This window comes from Pipra filicauda, unplaced genomic scaffold (assembly GCF_003945595.2).
Source record: "Pipra filicauda isolate LSUMZ 115617 unplaced genomic scaffold, ASM394559v2 scaffold43_size3849885_pilon, whole genome shotgun sequence".
Lineage (NCBI taxonomy): Eukaryota > Metazoa > Chordata > Aves > Passeriformes > Pipridae > Pipra > Pipra filicauda.
Window position 1 is genome coordinate 1,992,411 of NW_024104576.1, and position 21,043 is coordinate 2,013,453.

The following is a 21,043-nucleotide window of genomic DNA, read 5'->3' on the forward strand; positions in this document are numbered from 1 at the left end:
TGTGATTATACAGAATTGGTATAAGCACATTTAATGCCACATAATGTTTCAGGCATTTAGACTAACAAGTCTTCTGCTACACTGAGCAATTTTATCCCCTACAGCTCACTATTTGTTTGTGCTTTGCACCTAATAACTTCTGTGGTTAAAATTAGAAGTTATGTTCTTTTCATTAATATCTGTCAGCTACCCACTCTGTTCACCAGGTAAATCTTTTTATTTATTCCTGTTGTGTGGTGATATAAGGTAAATCTTTGTAACTTAAGTTGTGGTTTTGAGAGTCTACTGACCTTCTGCTGCTAATGCCAACCCTCAGCTATAACCTGGGAATGGTGGCTGGTCTGAAGTCCTCCTCCTCGCCCTCTGACCTGAGGTGGATTTGGTTTGTTTTGTAAGTGTATCTATGTTTGTTTTGCTTTAAATCTTTCATATTTCACTTCTGTTGTGGTTTAGTCCCAGCCAGCAACTAAGTACCACACACCTGCTCACTCACTTCATCCCACTCCCCAGTAGGATAGGGAGGAAAATTGGAAAAAAGTAAAACGTGTGGGTTGAGATAAGAACATAATTGAAATAAAGTAAATTATAATGATAATAATGATAATAATAATAAACAACACTCTGCTAAATACTAAGAAGAAAATTAACTCTATTCCATCTGAAACCAGGGCTACTCCTAATCTTAGTAGTGGATAGATAAGACCAAGTACCTGATTGCTTTATTCATATTTACTGTTTTCAGCAACACATGGTCCTATCAGCTTTGGTGTAATTGCTTGTGGTGTGTAAATAAGCATACTTATAAATAACCTGAAAATAAGCATATAAAGATTTCCCAGAGGTAAGAAGCACAATGATCAGTGAATAAATCATCAACTCCAAGTAAAAAAACTGCTGCAGTTAGTACGTACAGCAATCAACCTATCTTTTTCAGTCTCAGTACGAAAATTACCCATTCCATCATCAAATATTTATCTGTAAACTCTGCAATGAAGAAATATGCGTTGCACTGAAATTCTGCAAGTTCTTTATGAATTAAATATAGTTGTTACTATCAGGGTTTTTTTCTCTGTCCTTTCTATACGCCCTGAAGAGAAACAGCCACAAAATATGATGCATCAAAATACAAAGGTGTTACGATGAACTAATAGCTCAGGATACTGTTTCAACAGAGGTTGGAAAAAATTTATTATGTTTGATCAACAACAGTTTAGTCTTGAGCATGTTGGTAAAAAAAAACTTTTGGGAGACCTACTTTCCTACAAAATTGCAGACAAAGTGGAGTGATTCTTATGAAAGTAAATGATTCACACAATGAAATATTAAGAATCCTAGCTGGAATCAAGACACACTCCCCTTCTGGCTCCAGATAACTATACTAATCAGAACTGTTAGAGTGAATTCAGGTCAGTCCCTCTGCAACCTCATAGGTTAGGATTTGAGGTTCCGTCTCTAAAATAGATACTTTTAAAATTTTTTTTCAAGAAGTATAACTTTAGAAAATCTGCAAAATTTATGAGTAAAATGCAACTTGAGTGCTGAAGTACATAGTGAATGTCACTTAATTGCAGAGGATAAATGAGTAAGCTAATGGATGGAGTTAATGGAGGAGACCAGCCCTCTTAAAATGTCATTATTTCTTTTATTTAAACAGTCAATAGAAATCTGGGCAGTCTAAGAGGCATCTAGCTTCTGAGGTGCTACTCTGTGGCCAGGCAGTAATACTTGAAGTTTTCTTTGATTCTCCTTTACTGGAGAGTCGGCCCTTAAATGTACTCACTATATGTGCTGCTAATTTAAGTAAATTAAATAGTTGTGACATTTCTTGATGAGGAAGAGCCAGAAGTCACAAGTGCCTGGGCATCTTCAGAAATACTTTCAAATGGTTTTTGAATTCTTGAGATTTCCATGCTGTTTTCAAATCCCAAAATATAAACCAGACCTGGACAGCCACATATAACCCACAAGTTTGCTTGCTTCTTTCAAAAGATTTTCCCAGAAGAGCATTACTGTTCCCAAACTGATGAGCAGTAATCTTACAATGACCAGTGAAAAAGCAAGCCTATGGTCTCCACTTCAGGCACACTTCTGCTGCAAGTTAGAGCTGTCATTATTCACTTGAAGCCCACGGTGATGGTTTGGTTCAAAAACACTAAATGGGAGGCAATCCCAATTGAATCATTCTGACTCTTTAGTGCCCTTACTTGCCTCAGGTATTTAATTTGTATCTGAGGTTAAAAATAGAAGAGATAATTCTTCAAGATCCAGTTTTGGAGACAAACTCCTCATGTCTTGGGTTCTGAATTCAAAAGAAAAAGAGAACAACTCCTACTTTGTCTAGGTGTTTGATTAAAATCCTCTTCACCTGGCTCCCTACCCTCCCAATAAAATAGCATCAAGACTCATTTTCTGAAATCCTGATCTTCAAGAACAATGTTCTCAGAGTCACTGCCCAAAGGAGCCAAGAGGAAAGAAGTTTATTGGCTTCCCTTGGCATGTTTGGCATTACAGAGACCTTTGTGTGGATAGGATTGATGGATGTCTCACTGAGGATTTTGTTGTTAACTTCATTTAAACTATTTCCTTTCACCTGGGGATCACTCTGATAAATTTTATTGCAGAAAAAACCAGTTTGGTACACTGATATTTGACATTTTATTCCCATAGCAACTTACCTCAGAGAGCCTTTCAATTCAGTTATTAATGAGGTTATTCTCACAGTAACTCTGAGGGAGGTGAATATTCCCATTTTCTAGCTCAAAAAGATGCTTCATAGTCTATTATGTGTTTCCTGATCTCAAGATCTCAGGGGGAAGTCTATTACAGAAAAGTGAAATTTAGATTTTTTGTATTTTAGCAATACATTTTTTCAAGGACTATCTTTTCTGCTGGACATACCTGTCAACCTGTTTCTTGCAATAGATTTCAGAGATTGTTTTTGTCAGCTTATCCATAAGTAAACAACATGGTTAATCAGAAATGCTCTTTTCTCAACAAAAGGGGGCTATGTTTTATCACTTACCAAAGGTCTTATGTTTTACATTGGAGCAGGTCCTGAAACTTTTCTCCTTAGTTTCAGTGTCAAGTTTGCCCTTTAAAGGAACTATGAAAAGCATGAAGACTTACAAAGGCTTCCCTGCTATTCACTGGCTCCAGTATATCAGTTCAACTGTTCCTTGATGACTTCTGATGTTTCCAGTGGTGCTACTAAGTTTACAGCTTTTCTGAACAAAATCTCTGTCCTGTCACAAACCAAAACTGTTTTCACAGCAACAAAAAGGGATCTTTAATTAGCACTTTCACTGATCTTAAAAAATGTCACTGACTTGTGAGTTTATAACAGTAGAATTTTGTAAATTGCTGCTTTATAATAGGATACATGGATGAGAAGTTCCAATTACTTTCCACTAAGCCAAGTAGAGTCAATGCAAAAGAAACTTTTCTGCTGGATAATATGTCACCTGATTGCTATATGCTAACAGAACATAGATGCAGGCCAATCAGTTCTGTTATGGTAAACTAACCTGTGGTTATACTGAGGATTTGACACTGCCTGACTAAATCCTGATCATTTCCACATGACAGTGAGGTCAGGGCTATGGACTTATATCAGTTATATTGTTAGCCAATGCATCAAACCCAATAATAAACTAATGATTGCTTCAGTTATTCCTGTCATGTAGCTACAGTGACAGCCTAAATAGAGGGGGAATCATATTCTTGCATAGAATCATAGAATGGTGTGGCTGTTTTCATGTGGCCAGCTTCATGCAACCAGGCACAATGAATCCTGTGCACAAGAAATGAACATATCTACCATACTGATGTATAACTATTTCCAAATATCAGCAAATCTTTTCTGACCTTCAGGCTTGTGTTAACCAGGCCGTTGACAGACACCAATATTTGTCATTTAGCAAAAGTGAGAATTTTTACTGTATTTCCATCCATTCATAGGAACTTTTGACCTCTGATGATATTTTTCATAGCACTGAGTTATACACCAATATTTAAAATCCCTGATCAATCATTACTGGGTTTTCACAAAATTCTGTTGCTGTTTGCTCTTTGTTGAAAAAGAGTAGTAGATTCAGTACTCCATATTCCTTTCACTTTTCTGTTAAATCTAAAAGTAAAAGTCCCTGTATTTGAATTCTAGTTGGGTATTTTTAGCTTAATGGATGGATGATTAACCAGTCATCATAACAGAAGATAATGAGATGTTGAAAAGGGCTGCTTTAAAATTATGCTGCTGAAGGATTACACTAAACTGATCCACACAATCAAGACCATCTAGGCCAATGGCTCATCATCAGCATTCAAATTCTTGCTCTCAGTCCATGGTATCACATTTTCAGATTGATTAGGTCAGTGACCCTCCACCTCCATGGGCAAGGAAGTAGCATTAGAAGAGTGTCTTGTCTGTGATTCCCTGCAAGGGGTCAGCTCTGCACAGATCTCTCTTCTTAGTCACAGTCTGAGTCTTCCCCACTTTATGTCTGTATTGTGCACTAGTTCTACCCCTTTCTGAACTTTACTGTTCATTGATGATATCCTGGATATAAATTTAATTGCTTTTTTGCAATGTTAGCCTACATTCATGCTTGCCACTATCATATTTTGTCTCTTTTCCCTTTTAAATTGTGTCAACTGCTGCTGTTTTAAATCTTAGATATTTGTCAAGGGAGTTTCACCTTGGTTGTTGCCTGTACCATTAGTCATCATCAGGACTTCTGAAGATCTTGCATTATCCCCAAAAAAGACAAGTAAAACATATCATTGTGCTAATTTTTTTGCAACTCACGTCATCACTGGTGACGTTAAACAGATAGTCATTCTTTGCTGTTGTATACTGTGCTGCCAATGAGAACATGCTATGAACTTGGGCTTGATCCCTATTAGATTGTCCAGCTGACTTTTTGCAATGACAACACACATTTTGTGTTCCTTAAAATTTGTGCCTAGCTCTGTCAGTTTTATTTGACCTTCTTTGTTCTTTATTAATAGGAAAAAATTTAAAATTCATTAATTTAAATTACTAACTTTGCCTTCAAATAAAGCAGTTGTACTTTAGATTGTATTAGCTTAAATCTTTCTGACATAAGATATTTATTATTATTTTTACTTATTTTCAGAAGGCTAATTGGTTGCCTTCCTGGGATTGTCATCAAAGTCAACAGACCTACTTAGCAGATTATTTTAAATTTTTCTTTACCTTTATTGCCTGTGCTCACTTATGTGTGAGGACAAAATGCAAGTATTAGAGTCAGTATATATTATGTGACAGGGATCAGAGTTTGATCTCTACTTCGATATAAAGCAATTTCTGTTAAAGTAAACATAAATTCTGTACTGTAGCACTGTAACTCCCCTGTGAAGGTGACTATCTCATTCTACTGTCCTTGAAACTAGACTTCTAACAACTCTAGAGTTGTAGGTGTATCATAAGATGTCACAATTAGTTTAATCCGGTCTAAACACCCATACTGCCATCAAAAGGGGTGCTCTTGCTCTCCTCTGTTCCTGCTGTCTGCAATGTGACAGAGGTAGTCTCTGTGATTACCTCATTTTCTTGTCAGTTTTTCAAAGAACAAGTCTTTTACTGAGATGATCACGTGCTCTTGTCATAGCATCACAGGAAAAGGATCATAAAGGGTTAAGATACAGTGTTGGTGAGGTGCTTTTTGAGAGAAATTTGGTATGTGTGTAAGCTCTAAAGCACATAGGCTATGTTTCTGATATTGGGAAATATAAATAATTTCTACTTCCCCATATTATAAACATACACTACAAAAATAGAAATCTTTCCTGTGAAAAGTCAAAAGGAAAATGAGAAGTAGTATTTTTTACAATGTTTTAATTTCAGAAAAAAACTCAGAAATGCACATGCACTCTACATGGATATGTATACATGGATAGACAACAATAACAGCAAAGCAGAAAACATAATGAATGAATACTCAGAAATTTTTAATTTTAGCTGAGATCAGTGAAGACCTTTTGATTTTGTAGTTCCTTCCTTCTCCAATGGAAAAGAAATGGCAAGATGAGAAAAGCAAAAAGATAAGAAAAACTCCAAAACTAGATAACTTTCTGTTTGCTTCCATTGGAGTTGAAATCACTTTCTTACTCAAAAGAACAGAACTTTCATATTGCTTTGTATCCTTCAGATTGAAATTATTTATTTAAAAGAATAGTTTTTCCTCTCATCTCTTCCTGCATTTGCTCAAGCAAACCATGGCAAGCAAGAACTGGCTTTTCAATTACTCTTTTTTTCCCTGGCCACCTGAGAGTGTACTGCTGTATGCCCCTGAAGCAGAGTAACCTGTTTGAAGACACAGAGGCAACACACTAAAATATCCAATTAGAAAATGTTATGGTTAAATTTTGGACTAGTTTTGAAGAGGCATAAAGCCAAGGAAATTTATTTTATTTTTTAATCTAATACTCCCAAGAAACACTGTGGGAGAGAGGTGCAGCCACAAGAGTTCTTCTGATCAGTACAATTAATCTTTGCCAGTAAACACCTATTTGTGCTCAATCCTTCAGAAAGGAATAGCTAATTTCATCAAATCTGTGTTAAAATTCTTGTGGAGCAAAGCAGCAGCCAAACATTCTTACATCTTCCACAGAGCAATAAGTTTTTGTTTTTCCATGGGATAGCAATCACAGGAACCCCTGCAGTCCTTGGTGCTTTTGGTGAAGCCCTTACTAAGGCTACCATAGGACAACCTTTCAGTAGACTTTAAGCAAAAACTAATGACTGTGTTCTTAATCAAAATCCTACTGCAGTTTACAGTTGTAAGACTCTCTGTGCTGACTTCAGTGGCATGCAGACAAGGCATGCAGACAAATCCCTGCCAGTGTCTCACAGAAGTCGACACCCACATCCCTAAAAGCATCAGATGACTTTTCTTGTGTTTTGTTTTGGTGGTGTATCTCCAATTTCTCAGAGAAGGTCTTGAGACTGTAGGATGGCACTCAGTAGTTTCAGTTTAAACTTCCCTCAGAGAAAAGCTCTAACGATTTGTAGCCTGTTCTACTTGTCCAAGGACGAAGCTTTTTTTTACAGGCTTCAGGTAGCTGCTTGATATATTTTTCAGAATAGATGTATTTAATGTCAGTATGATTTTAATTTGGCTTATTAAAGGTATAAACAGCTCCGTAGAGAAATTTTCCTTTGATCTTGGGTTCAAACAGATTCTTGTTTACCAAGGAGTCACAGTTTCCTTGTGAATGCAAGATCTCATCTTAATTTCTTTTTCAGCTTTTACAGAATAGCATTAGAAAAAGAATTATGTTATTTTACAGAATTAAAAGGGAAGAAAAGTTTTGAAAATCAGTTCTATCAATTTTTTCCTTTTGCAGCTTGGTTATATTCAAATGCTAATTTTCTTTGGAATTTCAATTTTATTTCAGTTGTGGCAACACATGCCTGTTTCTGTAGCAGTGTAAATGATTAGCTGACTCACCAAATTCTTCTAGTCTGTTTTGGAAAATGGTAGGCAGTTGTAGTTCTTTCCAGTACTCATTTTAACAAATTCAGAAAATCCCCCAGCCATTTAGGGAAATCCCCACACTTTTAAATGACGTGATGTGAGGTGGACCTAAATCTTGTACCTGTTTGCAACTCCCACAACCCAACACACCACCAGCTCTAAGTGAATAAAACACATATCATGCCAGTGCTGTGAGTATACCTGCATAACGGGAGATATAGTTCAGCCAATGATCTCATCTTGCAGATGGCTTCACAAGGAAGCACAGTACAGAAATTAACTATTAAAAAAAGCCGCTTTGGATCAATCAAGAGTTCTGAAATGAAAGTCTTTTGATAATACAGAAATGTATCACCGACCGAAGAAAGGAAAGTATGCAAATATGATCAGACTGAAAAGTGTTTTCAAGTCCAAAGCAAAATTAGCTGAATTTTAAATAAAATTTGTTTGATGTACAAAGATCTTCAATTCTTTCTAATTGCAAATAATTATAAATTAATGACTACAAATATAAATATAAAGGAATAATTATAAAAATATTAACATAATAATTAGAAATAATTTATGTTCAGACTAAAACACTCATTAATCCTGAAGAATTGACACATTGTAATGCAATTTAAATGCAAACCCCCTAAATACAATAGAAAACACCATGATTCATCGTTAATAAGATAAAATCAGCTCTGAAACTGCTTTTTTCTTTTCCTCCAGTTATTTATCGCTTTCTAACTAGTAGGTTTCCCAATCAAATAATGTATAGCCATGTCTCATTTTCCTCAGAACCCTACAAAGCTGTACAGATTTGTGCTCTTTGCTCACCTTGAAGACATGCCTGGCTTTATCATTCTGTCAGTAAATATTATTTCTTCCTGATTTTAAACAGTATCTTTCTTCACTAGTGCACTAGCCATGAACAGAGCATAATGGAATGTGACTTCTTTTGACTACCCAAACCATTTTATGACCCTTAATCTAATTTTTGGGCGCTGTTCATATTTGCCCTATGTCCATTCAAGCTGGTGATTTTATTATGAGTACTAAGTACTCATAATATGAATATCTGAGTAGACAATATGTGTAGATACATAATATGAGTAGATACATGACTGTATCTACGTAGTTACTCATCTTATGCATCTTTGTGTGGAAGGAAAGTAACAACTTTAATAAGGTCTGATGGCTGCTAAGACCTAGTGAGGTTCTGTCAGCACTTCCCCTGGCTCTCCCTGGAAAAGGCTGAAGGATCTGAAAAATAGACCTACGTAGAAAGAAGACTGCAGAACTAGTTTAAAATCCCGGTAGCAATGGCTGTCAGGTCAAATCATACAGGCCAAGGCTAGAAGAAAATTTGATTTAGTTCTTATTTTGTTTTTCTGATTTACAGAAACAGGAAGTACTAAAACATCCCAAAACAGACCTGCAAGACAGTGCTCAGACTTACATAAAAATCTAGTTTCTTAGCTAATGGCTATATCACATCTCCTTGTTTCTGTTTTCTTTTGAGATCAGTGAGAATGCAGCTAGATGTCTTGAAATGATCATTCTATTAAAAATATGGCTTTACTGCACACCTTAAAATGTCTTAGTGCCCATGTTCTGGTTTTGGCTATTGCCAGACAGTCCAAATAAACCAGTGGGACTCAACTAGAGAAGGAGAATGTCTGTGTTTGGCTTATGAAGTTCTTCCACTTTTTCTCGAATTGAAAAGCCTCTACTTTGTTTTATATTATGCAAAGCATGTGTATGCCTGTGCTTTGGCCATGTTTGATTGGTATTTTCTCTAGGAGATACAAAGTTCTTTCAGGTAATGGTTATTGAGTGTATTTGGACTAATCACATATACATGCAGTAAATATTCCTCAGCTGCAGTGAGAAAACAGATGTCAGCTCTATTTAGAATACACCCAATATACATATTGCCTCTTGAGCTAGATGTAATTTACACTTGAACAAATGATGAGTAACATGAGAATATTTTAAATTACTAAAACTACAAATGAAAGGGTAGAAATGTTGTGTTCTTTCGTGGTATCATAAATCAAACACATAATGATCTGTGTTGACGTAACTTTTTTTGTTGTTGTTTTTCAAGTCACCATAGCACTCTTGAATAATGCAGTAGAGTTGAATGCATATGAAATGTTTCATTTTTTTTAACATACAGCATTATGTATATAACGCTGATTAAAAAAAGAATAGGCATTTCCACTACAACTATCCAGATTTTTTGCAGTGTGGTTGTAAAAACCCAATAATCTGTGATGTGAATATTTTCCCCAAAGTATACTTTATCCTTGGGGAGCAGTGGAGCAAGAAATATTTATTCTATCTGTCGCTAGAAAGTTTTATACCATATATCTGCTCCATCAGTGGTCATGCAGTTCGGAAGATGTGCCTGAGAAATGGTGTAGTATGAAGTGGAAGCCAGGTTCTGTTCTCAACTCTATGGCAACTTGATGTGTGGGATTTAAATCAGTCTACTGCTTTCTGTACCCCCACTTCCCCAGCGGTGTAGACTTTTCCCACTTTAAAAATGGCTTTCAGTCTTCACAGTGGTTTTATAAAACACCATTACTTGAATTGGTTCTTACTACTCTCCCAATTACTTGTATGGCTGAGCTCTAAGGTACTTCCTATACCTAATTTTACAGCTGCTTAGAGATGTAATGATTCATTTTTCTACAGACAGTGGTAGAAGATATTGAAGCACTTGCCTAAAATCACATGAGAAGACTGTGGCAATAGAGGGGCTCCTGTGTATAATTCAGTCACAAAACACTGCACCATCCTTCTCGATACTCCTGATAGTTTTTGAGTATACTAATATATATGACCAAGTATCTGTAATGGCTAGGACCACATGTTTTTACTTTTCCTGGCAAGCAGGGTGAAACCTTTAATTCAGCTTGTGAATCCCATTACCATCATCTGGCTTGTATTTGCTCATGATCAAACTGCTGGAAATGGGGCTAATTCAAAACTTTGATTCTAATTGAAATAAGTATATTTGCACTTAATGTTATTAAAAGAGATTTGAATCTGTGCAGTAGAATGAATTTGAGGTTTATTTGAGTGTGACTAAATGTAAAGAAACAAAATACATTAATTTATATTCATATATATGGAGAGCATTGCTGAATTAATAACATCCATCATTCTAATACCATATCATGCAACAGATGTCATAAATGCTGATCTATTTGCTCCCTTAGATAGCCAAATGTCTGGTTTATTCCATATTCCTTCTTGTTTATGAATTAATGATGATTTTTAAGGGATAGAGTTGGGAAATGGGGGAGGGGAGATCACAACACTTGATTTTTCCAAATTGGTGAAAATCAAAGTGACTTTAAAGAAACTCCCTCATACCATTTTAATAAAAGTCTCATTCTGTGGGTTTACCTGTATGAAAAATTTCCTGGAGACAATATGAACTAATTTTGGTTTCTGAAAACTGTTAGTAGTTTTACACTGAAATTCAGAGTCCATGTCTAAGACCTCCAAAGTATGGTGTGATGATAAAATGAGAGAAGTTCCAAAGGAGTTGGGAAATATTTTTTTCTCTTGAGTAAAAGATACCAAGCAAACTATAAAAGAGTAAGTCATATTACTGTTACTGAAGAAAATGTCCTTCTGCCAGCCACACGATTATCTCAGTGGGGCTTTGTGCTAGAAAAATGTCATTAGCTACAACACTAGGCACCAAAAGAGCTGGACTTGTCATGTTTTGGAGGACAAGAATTTAATACTTGTGATCTCCTCGTTGCACAGAGAAAATGGCAGTGTCTGACCTTCATATTTCAAACATTGGAATGACAGAGGTCATGATGAACTGTAATTCTTCTTAGAGTAAGAGGTGGCCTTTTGGCATTGAATTTTCACCAAAAAAAAAGGAAACCAACCACACACTGAACCTTAAAATAAAAAAGTGTGATGAATAAGATTAGCCAAAAATTTTGAGAGTGTGAGATTAAAAACACCCGAGGAAAACACCCAAAGTGTATGACTAGCATAGTACTAGGGTGGCAGTGAACTCAGCTCAACCATTCACTGTTTATCAGGGCTGTGAAGCTAATGTGGCTTGTGCATGGCTGATGTGTTACAGTTTTACTCAGTGAATTTGGTATTGGTCTCGACTGCAAAGATATGCCATTTTTTATTCTTTCCTGATATCCCAAGGGAGGAACTTCCTTAGTTTGTGAACCTGCAATGTTATGAGTGATCAAAAGAGACTGAGTTGTCTTACTTAAGTGAACTATCCCTTTCCAAAGAACCACAGTGGTTGCAAGTCTAGCTCATTTCAGACATAGGCTCAGGTATGTTTGCATACTTCCACAGTTATTTAAAATTATCTTTGTTTTCTCTTGCATGAAATGTGTTGCAATCATTGTACCTTAATTTAAATAAGGGTTATGGAACAGTGAGATGTACAAAGAAAATAATATTTTTTTTCTTAATAAAGATAAGAAACTGTAACATCTCACTTTCTATTCAAGTTAAACACAAAAATTAATAAAACTTGACCAATTGTTGTGTCTATGTTTTTTAACCACTTATTTGGCTTACTAATAATCTACCTTAAATTCCACAGTCTAGTGCTTCATTTAATAATTTCAGTCTTGTGGAAATCCAATTTACAATTAAATCCCATTAAAATAATAAGTTGTTCTAGTAATTCAGAGCAATAAACACACTGAAGAAGGAAGTACAGAGATAGAGAATAAAAGTTATATGGACAATAAAATGTCCTATTCATATCCAAAAGTAAATGCTTAATCTTAATTTTACAAAAACAAAATAATTCTTCAAACTGATGCATTTCAAAACCAGTCAGGCTTCAGAAAATAATATAGTCAAGTCTTACTGAACTGTGGCTTGACTGAAATCGAGATAATTACAGACTATTTCAACAGTTTTTCAGTTGTTTTGGGAACTGGATTCATCTGAAAGACTGCAAAATAAAGAACAAATTCAAACTAATCTTTCTTCAAGGAACGTGTTTGTTGAAAAAAAAATTGGTAAAATAAGCAAGAAACATGAGAAGGTTTTAAAGCAGAGTAACACAGACAACACCACCATGCTGGAGGGAAAAATTGATGCCTCTTTCCTATCAAAGGAGTTAGTAAGATTAACATGTGGCTTATAATATTTTCAACACTGTGCTGAATTCCTACCTAAATTAAGGATCATCTTAGATAACCCAGTCAAGCACCTGGGAGGGATGACTTGTGGGAACAGGATTTAAGTGGCTGTAAGTTTACATGGACTGTGGTTTTGCTAAACTATATTATTCACCAGACCAATATTGACCAGCAAGAATTACAAGAGAGCAACCCACTGGTAAAAACTGTCAGCAGAGACCCTAACTGCAGCTTGCTGACAGACAATCTTGCTTCTCAGACATCTGGGTAACCCTAACTCTTACATGATTCAGCACAAAATTTATTTTCCAATTTTCTGTTTCCAAGCAGTTTATAAATCCTTTGCAAGCTTAAGCATTTTTATTTCAGTATCCAAATCCTAAAACTGCCATATTCGCCATCTTTGTTTCTGTAGACTAACATCTGCTGCTTTCAGCTCTGGCAGCTCTGGACTTGATTTGACTCCAGTAATTACCAGAAAGGTGGTTACTATAGCTGCACTAATGAAAGGAGCAACCATGTTTCCTTGAAGGCAGTGCAAGCAAACATAAACAAACAAATGATTGTAAATGAGATATTATTGCAACTGAGAAAGTAAGATACTAGCCCTTTTTAGTGGTTTGATATATATCAACATCGCAACTTTCTACACAAAGCTTTGCTTAAGATGATACAGTTTTTTGACACTTTATTTAAAGTGTTATTAGTCTTACAGGATTTTCTTCCTCATGATGATTTGAGCCACATTTTTGGGTGGTGAGGCACTGGCACAGATTGCCCAGAGAAGTTGTGGGTGCTCCATCCCTGGCAGTGTTCAAGGCCAAGTTGGATGGGGCTTTGATCAAATCGGTCTAGCGGAAAGTGTCCCAGCCCTTGGCAGGTTGGTTGGAACTAGATGATCTTTAAGGTCCATTCCAACCCAAACCATTCTATGGTTCTATGATTTTTCCAATGACAGCCTGTCTCCATAATTTTGCAGATTACTGTTGCAGCAATAACAGGTGCATAGACAATGGTCCATGGCCAAAGCCAGTAACATAAGAAAGTTTTAAATTAAAAAAATCCTGTTAAGTTGCACTGAACTTTGTCATCTCTGGTTCACTGAATTTAGCTCTAACTGTGATCCTTTTCTGACAAGTGACTGTAAAAACTGTATCACACATTGTTGTGTTTGTGTTTCAGTGACTTTGCATCAATTTTGTTCAGGATGTTGTTGGATTTTTTTTAAAACCACCAGATCTACCAATGAAACAGAGGTTTGAAGGTCATGCTGTGTTCAATCTCATGCAACAACAATAATGGCATTTCTGAGAAATGAAATCTCACTCACCCTCACAGTAAACCACTTCAGTGTCTAGGTCAGGCTGTGCTGTCAGATTTTCACGAAGTGTGAGTTAATCCAGTCTACTGCCAAGCTAAAATGAAATCTCTCAGAACTTATGTTACATAATGAAATAGTCTTACAATATTACTATTATTTATTGCATTAAGGTGGAAAAGTTTGGAGGGGCTGATCATACTAGCTCATCATGGGAAAAGCTTCCATCACTGTAACAGAATGTAGGATTAATGTAACAATACTATCCTTATATTACTATGTATCTGTAGGAAGATGGTGTTACCTGAATTACTTAGTGCACTTTTAATAGATCTTAATGTTTCTGGAAAATGCTAATGGCTGCACATTGCTAACTTATGTCTTGTTACTTGGTTAGGACAGAAATATGTTTCTCTTTGGAGATACTGAGCACTGGAGGCGTTGGACCAAGATGAATTGATGAACAAAATGAATGCAGCATATTTTAAAGCAAAATTCCTCTTTGTTACCTATTAAATATATTTGGTGTTTTAAGAAAAAAAGTGAATATCACATGGTAAAATTATGTTAGTTGGAATCAATATAATATTTCTTATCTGATTTCTGATTCTGACTTAGCACGCTACAAACTATTTTCCTTTTCTTTTCTCCTTTATTTTGCAGTTAACTTTGACCACTTTCAAATATTGCGGGCTATTGGGAAAGGGAGTTTTGGAAAGGTAAGAATCAACTTATTTTTAGCAGTTAAAAATCTAATAGGGAATTCCTTTCTGTTTTTCTGGTAACCTGATTAGGGTAAAATAACACGGGTTTTGTAGCCTTTTCCTTCTCAAAGATATCTGATCACCAGTATGAACTGAGCCTGACTATTCACTAAATTATTTCTATTATAATACATTCACTAAAATCAATTGAACAAAAATTATTGTAATAATTAAGTCTCCCCAATGGGGATTAGCAGAGTTTAGAAATCTGTCCTCAAAACAAAAAGAAACAAAAAAGTAGGAGCAGACTACTTCTTTAGACAGTCTACTAGAGTGATCTTGTTCTTAAATCTCTGGACTCATTTGTGTCTTTAAAATAATTGCAGTATTTTAAAGGTACTTTACATAGATTAAATCCACTTGGGACTGTATAAACTGACATACACTATAATTATGATCATTGAGTAAATGTTTGTTTAATTCAACAGGATTTCGCTGAAACAGAGAAGATTAATGGTTTGTTTACACATGAATAGACAACCTTTATATTTTATAATAATGATTATAACAAGGTTTTAAATTTTAATATGGGTAAATACAAGGCCATGAAGCCAGAGAAAATCATATTATAAAAATATTAGAAACCATTTCTCATGGGAATACATTTGAAGATGAAGTATAACTGACACCTCATCAGGTAACTGATCAGCTAGGTAGATCTAGATTTAAATGATTCTTGAGTATGTGCCAAGTCAGTGCTGATGAGATACTTCTGTAGTCATGCATTAAGAACACATACAGGATTTTGCTGGTTCTTGGGCTTCATGCAGAAAAATTACTTTAATTTTAGATATTTCTTGCAGAACAGTATAGTGCTTCATGGCATGGTTCTTGTTTGATTCAGTTGTTTTCAAGAGAAACCCTCTCTGAGGTCAATGGGAGAATATGCTGCAAGGCCAACATGGTTTTTCAGAACCCCTTAAAAATCAGGCAGGTGGAGAGCTATGATTGTTTATTATCACAATACAGTGATGAAATGCCATGTCAAACTAAATAGAGGTCCAAGAGTTCAAGTTAGACATAGGAAAAGAAGTTAAAGATATATCCAAATCATGTTGGCCGTTGCAAAGATCACCTGCACCCCTCTTTATTCAAAGCTTTTGCATTCACACCTATACTGTCTCTGCCCTTTGAAAGGGACCCTCAGCCTTCCACACCATGCAGGAAAATAAAAGAAACCTACCTGTGTTTTGAAGGCTTGTTAGTTGATGTTTGATCCGCTCTTTTCCATGGCATTCAGGAAACAGGTGAATGTTTCTATGATATTTCTAGAAACATCCAACTTTCTTACAGGTTTAAATGACTGCAGTGTTCTAGTGAATCTACTTTGGAGAATCTGCATTGGTGAGAACAGTTTCACAGCCCTCAGAGAACATGTTTAATGCAAGAAAGGACTCACGCATGAGTACCTTCTAAAGTCCTTATTTTGCAGCTGTCAAATATAACAGCAAAGTCCTTGTTGGAACAGGCTTTTTTTTTGCTTTTTTTTTTCTTTTTTTCTTTTCCCCCAGATGAATCCAGTCTTCTGACAAATCACCTTGTTTTGCCTTCCACAGGCAGGGAAATAAAGAAACCCATTTTCAAGCGACCTATTATAACATAGCCAAAAGCACAACATGGTAAATTAGTCACCATTTCAAGTGTCTTTTCTGTGAGACAGTCTTGCCTTTATTGGTCATTTAGAAGCCTCGTTGTTGGCAACTTTTCCTATTACTGTCCTTCTGGAAGTACCTGGCAGTAGAAAATGTCAACAAACGATGCAAGACTGTTAATCTCTATTGTTAGCTGTTTCATGTTTGGAGTCCGTTGTGTTCTAGCATCTTGCAACACATAACTGTGTTCAGTATCATGTTTTCCTAAAACTGCCTGCTTCCTTTATGGCTCCACTGTGGCCTTTTCTGTTTTCTGAGAGCAAAAGGATGTTTTAAGACATGCTCTACTTTTTTATTTTATTGTTGTTGGTACAATAGCTCCCTCTCTCTCTCAATATTTCTTAAATTACTCTGGTTGCTACAGCAACCTTAGACCTTAGCAGGATATTGCTGCAGGAGGTATCTGACATGGCAGAGCCTCTACACAGCTCAGCTCTCTCTTGTGCACAGAGCTCAAGGTGATCCTGGGCACCTCACCTCCTCCCTTGGGGCTGACTGATTCAGCAGCTATGCTTTGTCCTCCCAGCTGGCTTCAGAAAGCAACTCCCTGCCTTTTCCTTCGGAATTTTCAGTTCACACTAGCAATATTTGCTGTTACAGGAATTCGTAGGCCATTTGGTATCAAATGCTTTGTATCTCAAGAGCTTGCCTTTTCTGAGAAGTGGCCACTTGCTTTAAGATGGTGCCTCAGTGTGTACAGCTTCTTAGGGACACATTAAGAGCAGATGCTGTCTCATAGACACTGTAGCATATTCCCCAGGAAAAGTGAAGATACATCACAGCAGTTTTGAGGAGGGTAGGCAATAGGTGTGGAGAGAAGAGAAACCACAAGCATGCTCCTTTTTCTGGAAACAATCAGGCTCCCTTCAAAGGTGACCTTTGAGAGCTCAGGATGCAACTTGGTAAGGGACAGATGAAGAAGGCAAGCTTCAAGCTGTGTCAGACCATCACAGCCAAAATTTCTGTGCAAGTTAGAGGTTCTTTTGTTCAAACCAAGTGACATGCAAGCTGTGGCAGAATGTGTGACTGCTCATTGAATACTTCCCCCTCTCCTGGGCACGTGCATACACACCCAGTGTATGTACCTGTACATACAGACACTGGCACAGCCCTGGGCAAGGGTCAGTGGTACTCAAGTGAGGTGTGGGGCATTACTCTAAAAGTAGCCTTTCTGGCTTCAGTGGCCTTGCTTTGCTAAGTTGAAGCTGCTTGCTTATGTTTTGGTGTCTTCATGAATAACAGGACAATTTTTTTTTTGAAGACCTTTAAGTTAGTTATGCTTAGTATATTCCAGTTATTAGTCATTGCAAGTACATTGCAAGCGGGCTGGTGAGAAATTTTGACCAAACAGGTTTTATTCGTATATTAAATATTTGCTTTCTAAGTAAATTCAGAAGTAGAAACTTTTAAATACTCAAACCAAAAATACTTAACTCTGGTCAAAGTAGTTATTTCTTTATGACATACAACATCTTAGAAGTGCTGTCACATGTTTAATTTGGCCATGTTTTTCCATGTTGTTGTATGTAGAGATATCGCTCTTCTCAAAAAATATTGGAGAAAATATATTTTCAAAGATCACCCAATAAGTACAAAACTGACAAGGAGTGAAATACCTGAATTCCCATTATCCTTATAACCATTACAATAACCATGTAATTGCAGGGTTACTGCTGCAAAATAATTTGTATTCAGGTGCAACAACTACTTCACAGGAATATTATAGTACCAATTTTCTTCAAGTTCTCTGTTCATGGGAGCAGGTGTATTGAACAATCTGACCTCCTTAAATTAAATTTAAATTATAATTTTGATGTACAAATTCACTTCTTTTTGTCTGAGACAGTGAGACACAAGACTTGGTTCTAATTATTTTGGTGTATTTATATATATTTATAAATTTATATTTATATATTTGCTAATTTTTTATAAAACAGTGACTTCCTGCGCTGAAGTAATTGAAATTGTACTGGTGTAAAACAGATGGGAGCCTAGAATCACGTCTGCATTGATTGAGGGTACTTTGCTAAATATTATGCAAAATATTTCAGAAAAAATATGCTACTGTCCTAAAAGCAACAAAACACACAATTGCAGAGTATTAATATTGTTTGACAGTATAACAACCTATTTTTTTAGCTTGAGTTAATATGAAAGGAGAGTAAGCAGATGCTTGGGCTGCTCCAGATGTCATGTTTTGCTCAGGGGAATCTGGGAATGAATCCCCCTATTTCAAGGAAATTCCCTGGCAGTGTAAAGATAAAATTATGATATCCATTCTCCAGCCTCTTTGTGTAAATTTTTCCTACTCTTCTTGTAGGCTAAGACTATGAGCAATAGTTTTTCAGAGCACATGGGTAAGAACACAAAATGTAGCAGTATTTGAGGCATGTGCTTGGTAGCAGATTTGTCAGTTCCCACCCTGAAGTATATAGCTGATTTCTGTCTTGCAGTCCCTATGTCTGGGTGAGTGCCTTCTGCCTGTGGCAGTGCAACGGCCCCTCTGCTGGGCTGTGATTCCTCATGGCAGCTATAGGTGCCCCATCTGATCTACTGACAGGACATAAGATGCATAATAGTATCATGCAGGAGCACAGACGCAGTGTGCACTCCAGCTTCCAGCTCTCCACCTTGCACAGAGTGACCTTGCACAGAGAAGCTTTCTCTGCCTGTGGTTTTGTCTCTCCTTTTTTTATGACCTCTCATGAAATCATGTCATGTGCTAGTTTGAGAGGTCAAGTACTCGTGCCAACTTCAGACCCAAATGTCTTTATTGAGAGTAAGTGCACCAGCTCCTCACTCTTTCCAGACCAAGCACATAGCATCTAGAAGTCTTTTCTAGTGGGAAACGGGAGAAATCTTGTGTTTGCTGCAAGTCAGATTTTTCAGCCCTCCCCATCTTTTTCTCTAGGAAAAGCTTCTCTGAGCCTACCTATGGCTGCTCAGCCAACACAGCATTATGCAGCTTTCTGCAGCAAACCTTGAGCAAATTCTGCCCCAGTTTTACTCAGCATAACTCTCTCACTTCACTTAGCTCTGCAATAGCCCATGGGGCACTCTGTCGCCCATAGCACGTGTCTGTATGACCTCTTAAACTTCAGATTAAACTCAATCTGTAAGTGCTCTATTTTTCATGTGTGAAATCAGAGGAAATCCAAGAAGGTAGTTTACCGATGGAACATAGCACACGCTGTTCTTGAAAAATGAAGTTTAGCCCTACAGTCATAATCTACTGGTTTCCTTCCCCTGGCTCTGAGGGAAAGTGGCTCCAAGTCAGCCTCTGGTCAAATGTCTTTTAACCTAATAGGTTTTAAGGCAACTTACTGTTACTTTCTCCCAGAAATAATGAAAGATACCACCCTGTGATAAAAGGTAAGACATGTAGAAAAACCCTCTTTATAAAGGGAATATTTTCACAAGAGACTTTTAAAGATAAGCACAATACAACTACAAAGAAAATGAATAGTGATTCATAATGCCTACCTTTAAACACGTAGTTGTCTACATGATGCCTATATCCAAACTAGTAATCTACAGTCACTTTATGGGGACATTAGAAGGGAAACCATCCCTCTAGAGATGGACATGTTTAGATCTATACCTTATGCGGAAATGAATGTGCCTGTCCTTCTCTCCTGACTCTGAAGCTGGGTAGTTAGTCGTTGAGTTCACGACATTTGGTTTGAAGCATCACACTGTCTGGGGTTTGGTAAAGGATATTCAGAGAAAAATGGAAAGAGAATGTTTTAGTAATGTGACCATGACAGGCTTCCATACTGATACTTGTAAATAACGCAATTCTGCACAGACTTCCATTATAATGAGTCATCACAGAATTTGTTTGTTCAGGTGCCAGAGCACCTGTTTGTCCATTTTAAAATTACTCCTTTGGAAAAAAACCCACCTAAATTCAGTCATTTCCCATTAAGACTGCACATGTGAGGAGAGCTCAAGGGCTTTTCCTTTTTTTCTTGCACTAGTGGAAAGTTTCAGCCTATTGATGTCCTGCTCAGAGGAAGAGCTGACAGCTAGCAGGTAGAAGTGCCAGAGAGGACCTCCACTATGATCCAGTGCTGTCAGAGCAACATCAGGCATTTTTTCACAGTAACATCAATGTGGATGCAGGTTGTGTTTCCTGATTTTTAGTAGGAAGTAGCTTTATTAGAGTAATTAAAATTCTATTGATTTTGAAACCATGTTAAAAGATGTATATAGGTACACATTCCTAGAAAATGTTTACTGTCATTCTGCTTTGAAGCTGTGTGCTAGATAAGCTTCTACTAACAACAGAAGGTGTGTTTCAAGTGTGCTGAATACCCTTGTCTGTACTGGCAAGTAAGAGAACTGAGCGCCTTCTGGAGTCACAGCAGCTTTTCAAAACCTGTTTACGTTACATATCTAGATGCTGTGTATGATCCTAGTTCAAACCTGCTCAAACCTGTAACTCTCAGTTAGTAAAACCCAATCCTCTCAGCAGACTTTCTAGTCAAGCTTTCAATGGGGAGGCTTTTTATGTAGCAGAATAGGAGACTTCTTCAAACATCTTGGTCTTGGCCAAGTCACACATAAAAATCGTGCTGCAAATTCATGTAAGTGAATGAATTTCAGGACTTAGGTTCTGAGCCAAAATCCCCAAATTTTGTACTTTGTAATGTAATGGAGTTTA

General features: G+C 36.7%; 1 protein-coding gene across 2 annotated transcripts in view; it reads left to right on the forward strand.

The window, feature by feature from the left end:
• Positions 1-21,043, forward strand: part of STK32B (serine/threonine kinase 32B) — a 175,683-nt gene that overhangs the window by 13,566 nt on the left and 141,074 nt on the right. The window contains exon 2 of one of the 2 annotated variants that reach the window (XM_027736274.2): positions 14,625-14,680. The exons of the other annotated variant lie outside the window; for it this stretch is intronic. Coding sequence (XP_027592075.1) covers positions 14,625-14,680 — 56 coding nt within the window. The remainder of the gene's footprint in view (positions 1-14,624; positions 14,681-21,043) is intronic. 2 annotated transcript variants of the gene reach the window in all.